This window comes from Schistocerca serialis, chromosome 9 (assembly GCF_023864345.2).
Source record: "Schistocerca serialis cubense isolate TAMUIC-IGC-003099 chromosome 9, iqSchSeri2.2, whole genome shotgun sequence".
Taxonomy (NCBI): Eukaryota; Metazoa; Arthropoda; class Insecta; order Orthoptera; family Acrididae; genus Schistocerca; species Schistocerca serialis.
The window spans coordinates 31811787-31831031 of NC_064646.1; the positions used below are offsets into that span (position 1 = coordinate 31811787).

At 37.4% G+C, this 19245-nt stretch overlaps 1 protein-coding gene across 2 annotated transcripts in view; it reads right to left on the reverse strand.

The window, feature by feature from the left end:
• The window catches only part of LOC126419304 (acetyl-CoA carboxylase), a 444881-nt gene that overhangs the window by 39617 nt on the left and 386019 nt on the right, over positions 1–19245 (reverse strand). For both annotated transcript variants that reach the window (XM_050086479.1, XM_050086480.1), the window contains exons 22-27: positions 16525–16816; positions 12121–12278; positions 7276–7456; positions 2712–2948; positions 2202–2405; positions 1762–1963 (exon numbers count right to left, since the gene is read on the reverse strand). In XM_050086479.1, the coding sequence (XP_049942436.1) occupies positions 1762–1963; positions 2202–2405; positions 2712–2948; positions 7276–7456; positions 12121–12278; positions 16525–16816 (1274 nt within the window). The remainder of the gene's footprint in view (positions 1–1761; positions 1964–2201; positions 2406–2711; positions 2949–7275; positions 7457–12120; positions 12279–16524; positions 16817–19245) is intronic.

Below are 19245 nucleotides of genomic sequence, written 5' to 3' on the forward strand. Positions count from 1 at the left end.
TGGACAGGAGGGAAGCTGCGTGAAAGACTTCCTGTCACGGGATGGACCAACGGATTGACGAGACTCCCGCATGGCGCTAGGCAACTGGAAGACCGCACAAACAGCTGGATCAAGATGCAGTGGTTATAGTTGGTGGGACTGTTCAAACCCACGAATGATAGGCAGACAGATGTCAAGGTACGGATCATGTAACTTCAAAATATCAGCCCGAAGACTCTCGTCTGGTGCCTGAAACACCACCATATTGCAAATCAACGAAGAGGCATAAGACTGCTTGCAGGCAACGTTGGTGCGCCAGAATTTACAATCACCAGAGAGACACTGGAGTGATGTAATCCATTCCTGATAAGTCTGACCTGGTGACTTGCAACAAGAGAAGAAACTGTGATGGGCAGAGGTGGCGTGTATTTGTGCGTCAAAGTACTCAAAACGGCAGCCCTTAATATGGATAAATGAGAGATCGCGAGGGGACTGCTCAGGGTTCAATTAAACCTGTGGACTGACTGTTGCTAAAAAGAAAGCCTGACTTTAATTTTTGTTGTGGATCCCATGTGCCAGTAAGTGTTGTTGCAACCATTCTACACAATTTGACCATGGTTCAACAGACCTATGGAAAGCCGGAAATGTTGGTGGAGCCATGTGAAAAGTGTTCAATTTACCTACAATGGAATCTACTCTATGAGCTACCTCTTGCAATGTTGGGGAGTGAGAGTGATGTTATGACCTTGTGAGCGTGGCCTGAATCTGCTATCAAGTTTCCACCAAGGACTGAAGAAGTGCCTCTGAGGAGGCCATTCCGTTCGAAAACGAAAGTTTTATCCTCGTTGTGACAGAACTGATATTGGCGACGAGTGAGAGTGATGTTCTGACCTTGTGAGCGCGGCCTGAATCTGCTATCAAGTTTCCACCAAGGACTGAAGAAGTGCCTCTGAGGAGGCCATTCCGTTCGAAAAAGAAAGTTTTATCCTCGTTGTGACACAACTGATATTGGCGACGAGGATAAAACTTTCATTTTCGAACGGAATGGCCTCCTCAGAGGCACTATGGTTGGCAAGAAAAAGAACAGTCAATTTGACCACACTTTAATATAATTAAAGAAAAATGCCTTCTTGGCATACACTAAGTGTTAAACGCAAGAACAAACAGAAAAAACCTCCACAACTCTTGTGGTGGCAAACCAGATAAGGAAACAAGACAATGGAAGAAATACTGACCAAAATCTACTCTACCAAAATACAAAATACAGTGTGCTACTACAATGCTGTGGAGAGTGAATACAGTGCTAGGGCCGGCATAAGAACTGGCCAGAGCTGTTGCTACCAGTTGGTTAACACTGCCAGTCTAAGTGTGCTTATAAAACCAGGTTGGTGGTGTGCTACATCAGTCATATGAATTCCAATTGGTGGAACACTGTCACATGTTGTCTGGTGAAGTAGTTCTGTGTTTATTTGGAAAGTCTGTTATTGTTTCTGTCTGCTGGCAATGTTTCTCTCAGCACTTCTGTTGTGTGTCCGTTCTGTGGGTCCTCTAACAATAAGGGGCCACTACAACAGTTCATAAGCAAGTAGTAGTAGTAGTAGTAGTAGTAGTAGTAGTAGTAACGCTAATGACAGGACCAAAAGAAACTATATTCTAAGAAAGATAGCAAATTATTTTACCTATATTGGAAGGCACAAAAAGATGGTAACATTTGGAAGATGCATTTGTTAAACTTCTCTTCAAACATCTGTTAAAATTTTGAACAGTTTTTCACTGACATACCTTCAGAATTAGTAGCTGCAATCTCCTTCCAATACTTTTCATTCATCTGACGAAACATATCAGGGATATCGTAACAATAGCTTGTGCCTGCACTCTGTGCAGTGAATCTCTTTTGCTGCAGATAGTCCTTTGTGACATACGGTGTGGAAATTGCTAAGCCATGCATTGGCCCTTGTTTTTCACCATATGACTCAAATTTTATCTAGAAAAAGGAAAACAAGAAATAACTAATCAGTTTGTATAGTTACATTGGCAGCAACAGAATCTTTCAACTTCTTCTGCGAACAAATGTGAAATTTCTAAGATCTTAGAATATTTTAGCTGCATAGTAAGTAACAAGAAAGCCATAAAAATCAGATATACTAGTGATATAAAGACACAGCAATTTTTACATTGTTTACACAACTTGGAACTTACAGAAATGTTTTTAAGATACTTACAACACCTGTTTTAGGGTCTGTGACTTCTCGATATAACCATAGATCCAATGAATAACCACTGTCATTTGCTAAGCAAAGTCGCACACTTGTTGTAGGTGAATTTGGTGTCTGACGAATTAACATTTTAAGCTCAGCCTGCAGTACTCGCAGCTTCCAAAGACGGGGACCATAACGCTTCACCATATCTGTTACAGCCTCCTCAATCTGTGATGTCAACAAAATGTTAGAACACTTGCTAAGTTTCTAAAATATTGAAAAATTTTATTGCAAGAGGGAAACCGGCACTATCATTAACTCAAAGATGTTTCAGTATTATTATTTCCAGGCAAATAATCCAATTTTGGAACCAGTCCTAAAATTACCTCATAATGCATTCTTTTGAGAGAAGGGTTATCTTCTAAGAACTTTTTTAATGATGTTTAATAGCAAGAAACTGTATATTATTGTTCTACCAATGAAACCTTAACAACCAAACAAATATGATATACAATTCTGTTTATTATCATTTACCTTCACAGGATCCATGATGACAGTAGGCACAAAATTGAGGAATATATGGTTGCAGTCTGTTCGTCGTGAATCTGGATGGGAGAAGGCAACCTCTAGCTCATCCATAGCCTCCAACAGAACACGTTCTGCTTCATTTTGTAAATACTCAAAAGATGCTTCCTTTGTGATGAGATCTGAATGTCTAATGATGCAGCGAATGAAAAAGCGATAATCTGTCACCTCTTGCCCTTTAGCCACCTGCCAAAACAGGAAAATTATACAGCAATAGTACAATACAAATGTAATGCCATTTTAAAACTTATTGAGACAAGTAGCTGTAACAGAATGAGATCTCTTATTGTTTTCATAAAAAAAAGATGAATTATAATCTCAATAAAGAAAATTTAAAGATATGGGCCACAACAAATATAGTTAACTCTAAACCTACCTTCTTACATCTACATCTACATCTGTACTCCGCGAGCCACCTTACGGTGTGTGGCGGAGGGTACTTATTGTACCACTATCTGATCCCCCCTTCCCTGTTCCATTCACGAATTGTGCGTGGGAAGAACGACTGCTTGTAAGTCTCCGTATTTGCTCTAATTTCTCGGATCTTTTCGTTGTGATCATTACGCGAGATATATGTGGGCGGTAGTAATATGTTGCCCATCTCTTCCCGGAATGTGCTCTCTCGTAATTTCGATAATAAACCTCTCCGTATTGCGTAACGCCTTTCTTGAAGTGTCCGCCACTGGAGCTTGTTCAGCATCTCCGTAACGCTCTCGCGCTGACTAAATGTCCCCATGACGAATCGCGCTTCTTTTCGCTGTATCATGTCTATCTCTTCTATTAATCCAACCTGGTAAGGGTCCCATACTGATGAGCAATACTCAAGAATCGGACGAACAAGCGTTTTGTAAGCTACTTCTTTCGTCGATGAGTCACATTTTCTTAGAATTCTTCCTATGAATCTCAACCTGGTGCCTGCTTTTCCCACTATTTGTTTTATGTGATCATTCCACTTCAGATCGCTCCGGATAGTAACTCCTAAGTATTTTATGGTCGTTACCGCTTCCAATGATTTACCACCTATGGCATAATCGTACTGGAATGGATTTCTGCCCCTATGTATGCGCATTATATTACATTTATCTACGTTTAGGGAAAGCTGCCAGCTGTCGCACCATGCATTAATCCTCTGCAGGTCCTCCTGGAGTACGTACGAGTCTTCTGATGTTGCTACTTTCTTGTAGACAACCGTGTCATCTGCAAATAGCCTCACGGAGCTACCGATGTTGTCAACTAAGTCATTTATGTATATTGTAAACAATAAAGGTCCTATCACGCTTCCCTGCGGTACTCCCGAAATTACCTCTACATCTGCAGATTTTGAACCGTTAAGAATGACATGTTGTGTTCTTTCTTCTAGGAAATCCTGAATCCAATCACAAACCTGGTCCGATATTCCGTAAGCTCGTATTTTTTTCACTAAACGTAAGTGCGGAACCGTATCAAATGCCTTCCTGAAGTCCAGGAATACGGCATCAATCTGCTCACCAGTGTCTACGGCACTGTGAATTTCTTGGGCAAATAGGTCTTAGTAGACCACCATAATGATAAATGAAAAGTACTATATAGTGTATGTTTTACAGGTTTAATTTATTCAGATTAACCAGTTTTCGGCTTACAAGGCCATCATCATACTTTAAATGACTGTACTGGTCAAAGAAGTTACAGTGTTTTTAAATAACATTAGAAAAGATGTTACTCATCCAAACTGAGGCATAAAGACATGGTACATGTCATCTTCGACATTGTGGTGGTAATGCAGTTTAAGAAATGTGAAGCTGAACAATAAATAAATATAAAGTGAGTAAAATTTCTTACTATATGAAGAACACCACAGCCCCATATATTTTCAGTAGCAAAGATAGCAGAGAGATAGCAACTAGTCACTCTTATTCCTCAATTTTCCTATATTTATTCATTTCTTTTTGTTTTATTGTGATTGCCTATGTACTCCATATATTCTGTTGTTACAATTTTTAATTTTTTTGTTTTACTTGATTTCTGTATCACTTTCCACGTGTAAAACCTAGAGTGAGTAAAATTTCTTACTATATGAAGAACACCACAGCCCCATATATTTTCAGTAGCAAAGATAGCAGAGAGATAGCAACTAGTCACTCTTATTCCTCAATTTTCCTATATTTATTCATTTCTTTTTGTTTTATTGTGATTGCCTATGTACTCCATATATTCTGTTGTTACAATTTTTAATTTTTTTGTTTTACTTGATTTCTGTATCACTTTCCACGTGTAAAACCTATTTAAGTAGTCTTGTCAAGTATAAATTTTATTTTGTTGGTTTTGTAGATTTAGTGTACATTGTTATACAGGCACTGTTTCTTGAGTTTAGTGTTAATGTTTTTCCTGGTTTGCCACCTTATTTATGGTTCCATTTGAATTATGTTACTGGCGCACTGTAAAAGTAGACTATTATTGTGCGTTTCTGCCTTGATCTAGATGAGTTAACATCTTTTGCAGTGTTGTTTACAAACACTGTAACTCCTGAATGTCTGAAGATGGCCTTGTTATCTGAAAACCATATAACTTGAATAAATTAATCCTTTACAACAAATGCAACAGAGCGCTTTTCATTTATTACATTCATGAAACTTTGTGTACATGTTTACAATTATTTGAGCTTCAGGAACACAACTTTCTTGCACCAAAACAGTGGTACTACAGAAACAGTAAGAAACAGAACAGTGAGAGAATTCTGTTCAAATTCAGGATGGAGAAAACAAAGAGCAGAACTCATATTCAATAATTTTGTATAGGTTTCTGATTAACTTAATTGGTTCTTACTGCAGCCTTCCTGTTTCCTAGTGTAGATTTCCCTTGGGTGCATTCATACAGCTTATCAACTGGCTGAAAAATACACTGTCTGCTCATCAGTCATATTTTCATTTCTACGACATGTATGTTTGGTTGTCTACATTAATGTAAATTTTACTTAACACTGAGGGTGGGGAGCACCAAAATAGTACAAATTACTCTTGTAGTAACTCTTACTTCTTCAGTCTGGACTACTTCTGTAGTAATATACTGCTTTAGTAACTTCTGGAGAGTACAATTTATATTTACTTCTTTAGTTGTAACTAAAGTAGTAACGCCTTTTAACTAAAGAAGTAAGTCATTTCTGCACACTGCTGGCACGTGCAGTACGTTGCCTCTCGGAAAATACTGATTGCCGGCAGACATTATTGCATCATCTTTTGCATAATTTATGTTCATCGCTATAATTTTAGAAGGTAGAAATGATTATTAAATTGAATTATTAAAATTTGAAAATCTAAATGCTAATGTACTAATTAATGGCAAGATCTATAAATTATGAAAAAGAAACTTGCTATTAATGGATGAATCTATTGTTAACCCTGCCATCTACAGCTACCAACGTCTGTTGTTGGTTGCTGAGACATGTTAATTAAAGTGCCAGTTTGAGATACAAACTAGCAGCAGTAGCCAAGAAACGTTCAAAAAACATACCAGAAAATGAAAAAGATCAGTTTGCTTAAATAAAGAAAAAGTAAATAACTACTATTGAATCTAAAAGGCATGATGCAACATGCTAAAAAGGATAGAAGTAGTTCAATAGATTTTCCTTTTATTCTTTGATATATTTTCTTAGGTCTGTGGCATGGACACATACAGTGGCTTTAAGACAATTAAACTATATTTTCTTAGGTCTGTGGCATGGACACATACAGTGGCTTTAAGACAATTAAACTGTTTATCACACTATTAAAAGCTCTTCCAGCAGTAGTATGGTGGATATTAATGAGATTCCCTGTAAGTACCTGTGCGAAAGATTCACAGTCCACAAAGAAGTTGCAGCCTAGGAGACAAAGCATGGCTCCTGTCAGAATTATGCAACAGTAATGGCTCCTGTATACCAAGCAGAACTCAAAAGATTCCTTAAGAAACCTAAACCACTATTTGAAATCACAGCCGCTAAACATCACAAATGGGTCTCTTCTATCCTTTACAATCCTCACTCATTCTTGGGATGTTCATCTCTTGCTCCATCTCCATTTATTCTTTGTACTCTCGGTAATTGACAGAATTCAACACTAAAAAACACAGAACTCAAAGATCACACCTTACTCTCTTACTTCATTCCTACTACTGCCTAGTAGTAAATTTTGGTCTTATTTCCTCCTTAATTTGCTAACATAGTAGCGAACTCTCCAATGGTGTTCACCACCAGTAAAGGAGTAAATAAATTTACTTCGGAAGTAAATAAAAATTTACTCCTGGAGAAATTTACTCCGGGAGTAATTTACTCCTTTAGTTCCGTACTATCGACTGGAAGTTGCCAATTTCCTTCTCTCCTAGTAACTTACTATTTTAGTTCCACTTACTCCTGGTCTATGCTCACCACTCTGAAGCTATCAGCTTGCTTACCACTTCTGCTTTTCGTACAACATGTACATAAACAACCATCTTTTGGTGAATAACAACAACAAAAAAGTTACCATCAACTTCAGTAATAAAGAAAGTATTGATTTTTTACCTTTGCCTTTCCAAGATACAGATGCATCCTTTGATTTGATGTAGGAAGGGCTTCCAAGTCATAGGTACGCATTCTGTTGAGTTCTAATTGGAATGCCATGGCGGGCTCTAAATGTCGATAAATGCGATCTTCTGAATAGTTATCACGATACCGGTAAGTGAAGAACTTAGGAAACTGGCGCCTGAAAAGATAGAATTCAGTGAATTAAATGATACGGTTTCATCAACTTAAAAGCTGTTATTTTGATCACTATTAATAATAAACTAATAACAGTAGTCATAACAAATGCCAAATATGCTGCCACGGTGATCACTGATCTTGCTAAATATGGCTACTATAAAAACTGCACAGTGTTTGGCATTTTATATTACGAAATTCTAGCAGAAAATTATTTGTAATGACAACATTTATTTTAGTTGAACAGCAAGCTTACCTACATTAATATTTTTGAAAACACTATTGAAAAATTATTTTACTTTAAACACAAACCTGTCCCTTTTCTGAGGTCAACAAATGAATTCTAAAATTTTATCCACGACTCATTTGTACCATCTTCTACAAATGAGGCAAGTCCAATAAGAAACGCAACACTTTTTTTTTCTCAGCCAATTTCAGTATCAGAATGCAGAATTTGTCGTGGAACATCATGGAATACTCGTGCTTCAGCCCCTGCAGTTTCATGAAATTCCGACAGGTGGTGGCGCTAGTTGTAACTTTCAAAATGGCATCTGTAACAGTTTCTTTGCCAGAAAACCAGTGCAGAAAGTCTATGGAAATGTGGTGGTGAACAAAAGTATGTTGAGTCATTAGGCAAGTCACCTGTCTTCTTCACAAACAGGTCGCACGAACCTGTCTAATCTCCCAAATGTCAGAATCTGAGGTGATTGATGAATCACCATCATACTCATCACTGCACTACTGGACAGCTCTGATGGTAATGCCGGCACTCTCATTACCAGTTGAGTTACTCACATTTGTGTGCCTGTCGGGTTCCTCACTACCTAACAGAAGATCATAAAAGGCAACGAAGGACCATCTATGCAGAATTGCTTACACGTTGTAAGGCAGATCGTGGCGGTTCTTTGTTGAGTATCATCACGTGCAATGAAATATGGGTTCATCAATTTGAACAGGGAAAAAAATGGCAATACCTGGAGTCGCATCACACCTCCTCTCCCTAGAAGAAAAAGTTTGAAAAGTTTGAAGCCACACTCTCAGCCAGTAAAGTCTTCTGGGACACTGAAGGGGTTATTCCATTTAATGTCCTCCCCCATGGTGCAACACTCGACTCCGAAGTGTACTGTGCTACCCTCAGGAAAATAAAGAAATGAATTCAGCACATTCATTGTCACAAAAATGCAAACGAACTTCTCTTTCTCCATGGCAGTCCAAGCTCTGACAAGCCTGCTCATGAAACTTCACTGGACAGTTCTTTCTCATCCACCCTACAGCCCGGATCTCACACTTTCGACTTCCGACTATTTGGTACAATGAAGGATGCACAACACAGGAAGCAATACACGAATGATAGGCATGTTATTGATGCAGCAAGACATGGGCTCCAATGTTGACAAGAAGAGTGTTACCATGCAAGGATGCAGGCCCTCACAGTAAGGTGACATAAGGCTGTCACACTGAATGGAGATTACATTGAAAAAGAGGGTTTTGTAGCCAAAAGAGTGGGGAATAACATGGTGTATTGTAATTCTGAATAAAACCAACCTGCTTTCAGAAAAAAATGTGTTGTATTACTTATTGAATGCCCCTTCTATACAGTACCACGAGTTGAAGTTAGTAATACACGGAGGTAGTCAAAGTTTTTATCATCAGTTTGAAAAACACAGACACGTAATTATTTTTTAGTTTCTTTGCAGGTATATACCTGCAAACCTGGCACACAATGAAATTCCCACACCACAGTACTACAGCATGCCGCTACAGGAGCCAAGACAAAAGGGTGCAGCCCGCTGATAAAAGTGGAGATAATTAAAACTTTATTACTACTGCTGTATGTATGATCAACAATTACACAGAAATAAAAATGATGCAAAAGAATCCAATTAATCAATCAAAAATTAGTTGAAACTTAATTCTGAAAATTTTCATATACGTGTAAATAATATCAGATAAAAATTCATATTTGCAAATGACATTAAAATGCAATTTTAATTTTATGTTAATGGTATGTGTGACTTGTAACCGAAATACGAGCTTTGAAATCTTGAAACAAGAAAACTTTTGTCTCAATCAGCAACGAAATTCTAAAACTAAAAAAATGTTCAGTGCTTTCTATATGAAACAGTAGTCTATAAATTTCAATATTGCATGCTCACTTGAATGAGTAATACGACAGTAATATGGCTCTTGATATGTAACTATAGATGTATGCTAGAGCTTAAACCTTCACTTACACATAATGAGTAGTTAACCCACCAGAACAGGAAATCTGAAGATGGTCAGGCTAGGTACACATTCAGAAAATGAAATACTGCCAAATTCTTTATAGACTCCTGTTAATGCTCTCAGAAAACACTTCTTATTAATTTATCAAATTGTTCCAATATATCATCATTTAGGTTATTCCTTTAAACAATAAATTCTATTCAAGATTTAACTGTGAAAACTTACATGAAATGGCAGTGTCGAGCTACGTACCTATGTACAAAATGAAGCACGCAAAAAACATTCCAAGTATTTCACTATTTCTGAAAAGAATTGCAAACCAGATACTTCTTGGCATATGTCAAGAAAATGCACTATTCCTTTTAGATATTGATACTTTCTTCAGAAAATTTTAGATGTGAAGTTATTGTCCCACACTGTAAAAAGGAAATAAATTATTGGAATCCTACCCCCCCCCCCCCCCCCCCCAATCTTTGGTTTGCCCTGTTTCCTTTTCCACTTTCCTCTTAATTCTTAACTGCACTATTCAATAAACAGTTCACTTCTCGTTTTTCTTACACTTAATCCACCTTTCCTTCTCATTCTGTCCTATTGTCTCTGGATTGAGGATTGCCAATACCGGGTGAGTCAAAAAGCTTTATGCAACTTTGGAATGACATAGAAATTCATTCAGATAACATACACAATCAGCAGATGTGTCATTTTATAGCAAATAACCTCAAGTATCAAATAAAAGTGTCATGTGACATTTTGGTTCAGAGTGACTAATATTTGGGGGTGGGATGTTTGCTGCACCACAATCAGTTTCTTCTCACACTTGTTGCAGCCAACTGTGCATAGCCAACTGTGCGTAGCTTGTGCAACGGCAGCGTAGATTTAATTTTTCAGGTCAGCTAAATTGTCTTTAATGGAACCCCAGAAGTGTTAAGTCTGGGGAGCAAGGTGGCCTTGTGGTCAATCCACTGACATGGGAAGTGATTACCGAAGGAAATCTTTAACTTCCATTAGGACATTAGGTGGTGCACCGTCCTGCTGGTAGTAAACCATCCCATCTCATCATCTTCATCGATTTGTGGAATTAAAATGTTGTCAAGCATATCCAAGTATACAATTACAGTGACATCATCTTCATTGATTTGTGGAATTAAAAACTTTTCAAGCATATCCAGGTACACAACAACAGTGACAGTCTTCTCCATGAAGAAGAAATGGCCATACCCTTTCAATTTGCTAAAGGCACAAAACATACTAACTTTGGGGCTGTTACGAGCATGTTCCAGGATTGCATGTGGATTTTCGCTGCTTCATATTCTGCGGTTGTGTAGTGTTCACCAAGCCACTGACATTAAATGTTGACTTATCACTGAAGATGTGTTCAGGACTGTCTCATCGTCCTCTATCCAATACAACATTTCTGCACAGAATTCCCCCACGAGCAACCTTACCTGAATCATTGTTATGCTGTGCCATTGTGAATCTGTATGGTTCAACATGTAAATGTCTACGCAGTACTTGCCACAAAGTTTTTTGCGGAATGGCAGTTTCATGAGATGCACGCCTCATTGATTTTTGTAGACTTTGGGCAACGTTCCTCTCTAGCCTGTTCGACATAATCATCAAAATGCAGGAGATCTGGTGATTTATTATGTCTCAGTGAACAACCTGTCTCAACAAAGTTCTTTGGTCAAGAGTAAATTGTAGACCTGCCTGGAGGCTCCTTAGCATATTCAGTGCAAAATTTACACCAAACAGTTTCTGCAGAGTTCATTTCATGAAACCAAAACACACAACGAGCACATTCCACACCAGTGAAAGCAGCCACTTCAACTGTGCACTATGCTACACTTCTGGTGATGGAATGGGGTACTGATGCACTATGTGAATCAAATTTGATGTTTTTTGCAACAAAATGACGTATCTCCAGATTCGGTAAGTTATCTCAATAAATTTCCATATTCTTCCAAAGTTGTAAAGCCCTTTTTGGCTCATCCCATGTGCTGTCTTTGACCTCTGACATCTCTCCATTTATCTTTGTTTCCCCTCATCCTCACAACAAGTCGGTCACTCTCATCCTGAGGTCAGAGAACCCGACCGCCTTTGCTTCCTTAACATATCCCTCCCTGAGGTAGGAACTAATATTTCTGAAAGCTACAATAGGCTTTTCTACTTTACATGTCCATCACAAGTAATTTTGCCTCCCGAAGGTAAGTATTGGCCGGTCATCTATCCCCTTGTAATTTTACAGTGACTGCTGCATGACCATGACAACAACAAAATATTTGTATGGAACAACACGAATGAGAGGTACAACAACAAAATTTTTTCTTCTTAGATAAATTATATTTGCCAAGTTCTGTGAAATGTTCCTTCAATATATATAAAAACAGCATTTCTTGTACTGTAAGTTTTATACATACACAAGTACACATTTACTGCACTTGCCTGATGAGCACAAGGAATGTTATTCGACGGATCCCTCTTCGTTTGAGCTCGTCTATGTGTCTGGCACAAAAGTCTCCAAATCTTCTGCTCAATGTTGCATCATCTGTGTCTCCTCTATCCTTAACTCCAACATTAATTATATGAATTGGCTCCACCAACTATAAATACATACAACATATTTCATTACAAATCAATGCCAATCGATATTTTAACATTATTACTGTACAACAACGCTTTAACACACCACTGAATAAAACACTGCACAGCAAATTTTAAAATCTACTTTATTATACTGTAACACAGTAGAAAATTGCTAAGTGAGGTGAAACATACAAGAGTTCTTTGAGCACAGATGTCCGTGCACTGTATCATTTAATATTTCTGATTGTATAAGTAGTATATGAAACAGAGTAATAGACAGCAAGTAAGCAATAAACAGAATGTATATGCGGACAAGGAAAAAAAAATTCCCAGATTTTTCCCGAATTTCCCACTTAAAAAATACAGTTTTTTTCCCCCAGGTGAAAATTCACTTTTTTGTTTGTTTTAAGTGTTAGTATACTTTCACTCGGAATTTTAAATGTCATCAGCCCTTTCAATGGCTAAGGTTTTATAAACTGTTATCGAACTTCCCGGCATTTAAGGGAAAAAAACAACACATTTTTGAAAGATCTCCGATGTGCAGCATCATGTATGCTGCATATTTTCGTATTATTGTACACTGTATATTTTTGTATAGCGAAAGTATAAATTTAAATTCCACCAAAAACAGCAGATTCATTTCTGAAACATTGAAATAGAGATTGCAATGTGATTCTGTAAGCCAATCAGAGCTCGTCACGTGATCTTGCCAGGCGATAACAGCAGATATTCAGAGCATACGGCACATGATGTAGTTAGCCAATAGCAACATCACTGTTAAGTAGTGCAAACACACAAATAGGAAAAAAGTCAATGGTTTAAATTAATATGCATGGTGTAGTTACAAGAAAAGCTAATCTTTGTCACATGACATTGGTATCGACGGTTAATAAGCTACAAGAAAAGCTAAGCTTTCACTTATAATATTAATCTTCTTTTGCACATGTTACACTTAAAGATATACCACACAAATGTCCCAGTAAAATTTTAATACTGACAAACTTCTGGTTCTCTGGGCTCGAAATTCTTCCAAGTGTCTGGTCCCCAAAGTGTTAAATTTTAAATGAGAGTCAAACAATCTGTGATTTAAGAAATTCATCACACATTCTCAAACGTAACATAATTCATTTTGCGTAAGAGAAATTTTACTTTGAAAGTAATGCTTTTCAAAACCCTCATTCCCATTACCTGTTAGAAATAGGTTCGTTTCAGCAGTTGCCAGGGAGCACCATGAAACAGGCATTACAGCTCGTGATGTAGGAAGCCCCTATGTTCGTACGTACATATAAAGCAATAAGAGATCTTACATTATGTCCTAACAGAAACAGGATATCAGAGGATACTCTAAGAGCATCAGAATTTCGTAAACCATACTAAAATGCATAATCTGGCTTAAAGTGCACTTTCGTATGTACAGATTCACAATGATGTAGGCCCCAACCTGATAGTAAGCTTTTCGGTGAGGTTTTTGTGATGTAAATTTTCTCAGAATATCACTACTGTATTATCTCATGTTGTGTTCTTTATTATGGCATAATATGAGGATGGTTTGAAAAGTTGTCAGAATCACCACAAGAGGTCAGCGCTAGCACAATGAGTTGTTCAGGTGATATTCATTGGACTGTTGCCTGTAAACACGTGCCTTGTCAGTGCTCTTGAAAGAGAGCTGTGGTGGTGACGTGGCTCTGTAGTTATTGGCATCAGGTGAGACACTGATAGGTCAAATTCAGATAGCATTAAAGGAAATTAAATTGAAACTGATTCCCAATTCATCTTACAATAATAAAGAGAAAAGTGACATCAACTTGCTTTATTAATGGGGGTAAAAAATAAAGCAAATGAGTTAATTAAACAACTTAATTTATGACACAAATGGAAATCCAGGATCAATGAAAGTATTTTGGAAAGGCTACTCACCATATAGCGGAGACATTGAGTAGCAACACACATGCATTCACACATACAAGACTCATACACATATTGCCACTGAGGTATAGCAGTCCAGCCTCTGCAATTAGAGACAGTGGTTTTGTGTGTGTGTGTGTGTGTGTGTGTGTGTGTGTGTGTACTCCAGAAGGAGGTCTTTTGGCTGAAACTTACTTGTGTAGCAGTCTTTGTTGTGCCTGTCTGCGACTCAACAACTCCACAACATGGTGAGTAGCAATCCGTCTTTTTCATAATACTGCCCTTACTTTATCTGTTATAACAAGGTGATGAAGTTGTTACCACACCCGACTTGCTTTCAGTAGGACAAGTCAAATCTGTGTCTGGCCATCTCAGTTTGCATTTTCCGTGATTTCCCTAAATCGCTCCAGGCAAAAGCCAAGATGGTTCTATTCAAAGGACACAGCCGTTTTACTTCCCCATCCCTGTAATGTTCTGAACATGTGCTCCATGACTTATGACCTTGACATTGATGGGATGTCAAACCCTAATCTTCCTTTCTTTTTCCAAAATTTTTGAGAAGTTAATCAACTCAAGTATTGTCTCCAACTTCTGCAATACTGGGATACTTAGCAAATAGTTTCAGATAGGCACAACAAAAGTGGTGAGTAGCAACTATATTTTTCATAATATTGACATTGCTCCATCCAGGACATTCCACTGTTTAACAAATAGTCTGTATTTTAAAAGGACTACTCTACTGAATTAGTTATTTCTACACAAACCGAGCTCATAACAAACTCTTTAAACAATAAAATATCACCAGTTGGGGTTTTCTGCTATTTGTTGAAGGCATTTAATTGTGAAATTATAATACTCTATGACCAAACAATGGAGAATCCAGGTTGGAGAGCAACAATATTATGAAAAGTGAAGTTGCTACTTGCCATATAGCGGAGATGTTGAGTTCCAGATAGGCACAATAGAAATACTGTCACAAATAAGCTTCCGATCAATGAGGCCTTTGTCAAAAACACACACACACACACACACACACACACACACACGTACATATGTCTAGAGTCTCTGCAGCTGAAGGCGGCCAAGTGTGACTTCAGCTGCCAGAGACTCCAGTTGGGTGTGAGAGTTGCGTTTGCATTTGTGTGTGTGTGTGTGTGTGTGTGTGTGTGTGTGTGTGTGTGTGTGTGTGTGTGTGGGCGCGCGCGCGCGCCCTGTCTATTTCTGACAAAGGCCTCATTGGCCGAAAGCTTATTTGTGAAGCCTTTTCACTGTGCCTATCTGGAACTCAGCATCTCCGCTATATGGCGAGTAGCAACTTCCCTCTTCATAATATTAATACTCTATAACAGAAGTTAAGTTTTTTGGAATAAACTGTTCAGCAAATGCCTCATTTAGTTCTTATTTAAGAAACAGAATGCAGAAAGTTACCCTGGTTGTTCAAATACCACAAAGAGGGACACCACATCATTTTCATGGAGAAAAATTACAAAGGGCGTCCAACAGGGTTCGATTATTGGCCATCTACTGTACTTACTTTATGGAGATGAGTCTTTAACTCATGCAACAACAGAAGACAAGAACTGATTACTAGCAGTGACTCCACTGGTAGCAATGATGAGAAAGGAGAGGCAATAAGTAGCCAAAAACAAATACATGTGGGTAACAGTTAGTTTCATCTAGCAAGGATCATTTGCACGATAAATCATAACAATTTGGAATGAATAGTTTTACAGTCGCATCACAAATTAATTTCTAAATATGGCTATATGCTAAACATTTATAAGTTTTATTATTATCATCATCATCATCATCATCATCATCATCATCATCATCATTAAATATACAGATGTGAGTTAGTAATTCCTACCTCCACTTTTACAATCACAATAATAGAAATTCTCCTACAGAATGGAAGGAGTTGTTAAGAAGAACTTTTTCAGTTTGTTTTCAAATTTTACTTCTTTGTATATCAGACATTTTATATTATTGGGTAAGTTATCCAAAATTTTAGCTGCCACATTGTGCAGCACTTTTTGTGCTAAAGAAAACCTTAATGTGGATTAATGAATGTCATTTTTCCTTCTGGTATTGTAATTATGTACATCATTGTTCCTTTTGACCTGCAGTGGATTATTTACAACAAAATTCATGATGGAATAAATGTACTGTGAAGCAGTAATCACAGTGCCTCTGATGTTTACAAAATCATAATAGGAAGATAAAGTAATAAAAAATTGCCAAAGAAAATAATAGTCAACTTAGGACAAGAAATCCCTCCATAAATATATTCGTAGAGGTAACTCCTATGCAACAATAAGAATAAATTAGCTTTTTCCTCTTGTAAAAGTGCGTGCTTACCCTGTCTTCTAGATCTTGACTATTTGCCCTATTGTCTCCAAGAGACATGCTGATGTTTATGCTGGTAGACACACGCGACTCACTGCCACCACTTTCAAGTGCATCCAGCACTCTCGCAGAGACAGTAGCTGGTGAAGCAAAGTCTTCAATTAAATCTAACATCTCATCTGCATGTTGTTCAAATTGCTCAAAAGTCTCAAATGCAGCCATGCAACCAGTTCGCTGCCAGGTTGCAGTTGGAGCAACAGCAGACAGTTCAACATCCTGTGCTTCTGTAGTGTATCTTGCAATCCTGGAAAAACAAACAACAAATTTGTGCCAATGCTGCAAAACTAGAAAAATTCATTACTAGTCACAAAATATAAAAGTAATTAATGCACACAAGTGCATAAAAGGACAATAAATTGTCAAATATTTGGAAAAAGTACTTCTTCAGAATCAACAGGAATTCACTGAATGTTGCTAAGTACTGTATCCTGCCACAATAGCTTGACTCTTCAGGTAATATTAGCACACGAGTTCTGTTCCTGTAGAGATGTTGGTATTTATTACAACAAGCATGAGAGCTTGTGATACCTGGGAAAGATAATATTCTACACTTTAATGGCAGTTTCAAGGTAATGTTCATCTGAAATAACTATTTCAGTGTGGAAAGTTATCCCATACATATTAATAAATCTGTCACTAATCAGCTAAAGCTTCCATGTTGTAAATTATTATTGTTATAGCTGCCGTCTGAAGTAGACCAAAGCCTGTTTCGGTGTTATATAGCAATGCAGTACTGAGTAATACCCAATAACAATGTTAATAACAATAACAATAATAATAATAATAATGTGGAGCATGATTTCAATACACGCCTCCACCACAACTGAAATTTTCTTATTTATACTTCAAAGGCAGCAACTGGAAATGAGATTCTGCTTATGATCTCTAGAGTTCAGTTACTAAAATAAGACACTAGTTACTTATGGAGTTAGCCATCACATACTTGCATCCAAATTGTTTTGTGTTTGAGGTACATCTGACGCAACAGTAGATAAGACTGAGTCGTTGACCTTTCCTTAGATAACAATTTGCATAAATGACTGAAACTGCAAAGGGGGCAGGGCTGCTAAATTGGCTGCAGTAACTAAAAATTTTTAACTTTAACACAGGTTGAGTATTTACTCTGACTGATAAAATACTAACACAAAATAAACATCCCCAACCTGATGGGATATTTTTTAATCTGCTGAGAATCATGGTGTCTCATAGCATTTTTATAGTGTCAAAATCCATTTTGCAAACGAACTTGTGCAAAAGAAGTGAGAGTATAATTTAAAATATGTTAAATAATGGTAATTCCAGGTTGGAATATTAACAATACTGGCCGAAAGCTCAGTCTTTTTGTTGTGTCTGTCTGCCAACTCACTGGGTCATCTTTACAATGAGTAGCAATTTATGCTTTTCATAATATTGTTAATATCATGTTAAGGTGGCACAGATCTCGAAAATTTAAATGGAGTATAATCGTAGGATAAAAATGAACTTTTTTAAGTTTTTTTTATCTGAGAGCAAAAATTCGAATAATGACAAGGAGTCAGCAATGAATTAGAATAAGTAACCTACACGAAGGTTCCAGATATCTAGCTGAAATGCAAAATACATGGCTGTTAGCTTGTTAAAATGAAAACATGTTTTCTATTTGTCAATTAATGATATTTTTCTAACTTAATTCAGGAATAAAGGTCCTAGTAACTGTAAATAATCAAATGTCAATCCACAGCCCATTAGTATGCTGTTAACAGCCTTGGCGCTTTGCAGAATCTAATGGGATTTAGCATGTCTGTGGAAGTTCCCACAGTTGCAGCACACGGTGCCACTGGCCAACTGTTCCCAGCCTAATAGTATGCTATGCAAAGGCATTATCGGACTGTACTGAGGAACTGTTGTTGCTAAAATTACATGTGCTTGTGTAGGCTGTGAACAGTGGGTGATGTTATCTGTCTGTGAATAGTGGTTTGCTGCATTATTGTTTCCGAAGATTATCATCTGACTGAAGTCATCTTTTAACCAAGGTACAGTAACTAATACAGAAAGCATATAGTATTAAAAATTTTGTAGTATTTCCACTCGTACTACAGTTGTACATGTTGCCGATAGGTAGAAATATTTGAAATAAAAGTATGTTGCTACTACGCTTCTGCGATGTATATTAGTCTGAAAATCAGTAATTTTTTACAGATGCCATACTGCTGCATACCATTCTGCAAAAACAAAAGAGTAAAAACGGTTGGCATCAACCACGAGTTTTCGATTAATAATGACCTAAGGCAAACATGGTCAAGACCGATTTCTCGAAGTAACTTCATGCCTAATACACGGACAAACTCATCAGTAGTTTGCAGTGAACATTTTATGGAGGCAGATTATAAATCAAGTTCCAAGATAAAGATTCTCAAAACAGTTAGAATTCCTAGCAGATTTCCTGATTATCCTCCCCATAAAATTCCCATAACTGTAATATCGAGACGACAAGTTGAAAAGAAGCCTCCAAATAATCAAACATACCGTAAACATAAATGACGTGCAGACTCTGGGCAAGAAACCTGCACAAACGTTCCATCAAATGAAGTCACATCAGCTGGAGTTCAGACAGAAGACAACGTGCTTTCCAGACCGAAACTCTTAGAAAAAGAACTAAGGTCACAGAAAACTAAGGCATGGAGACTAAAGAGC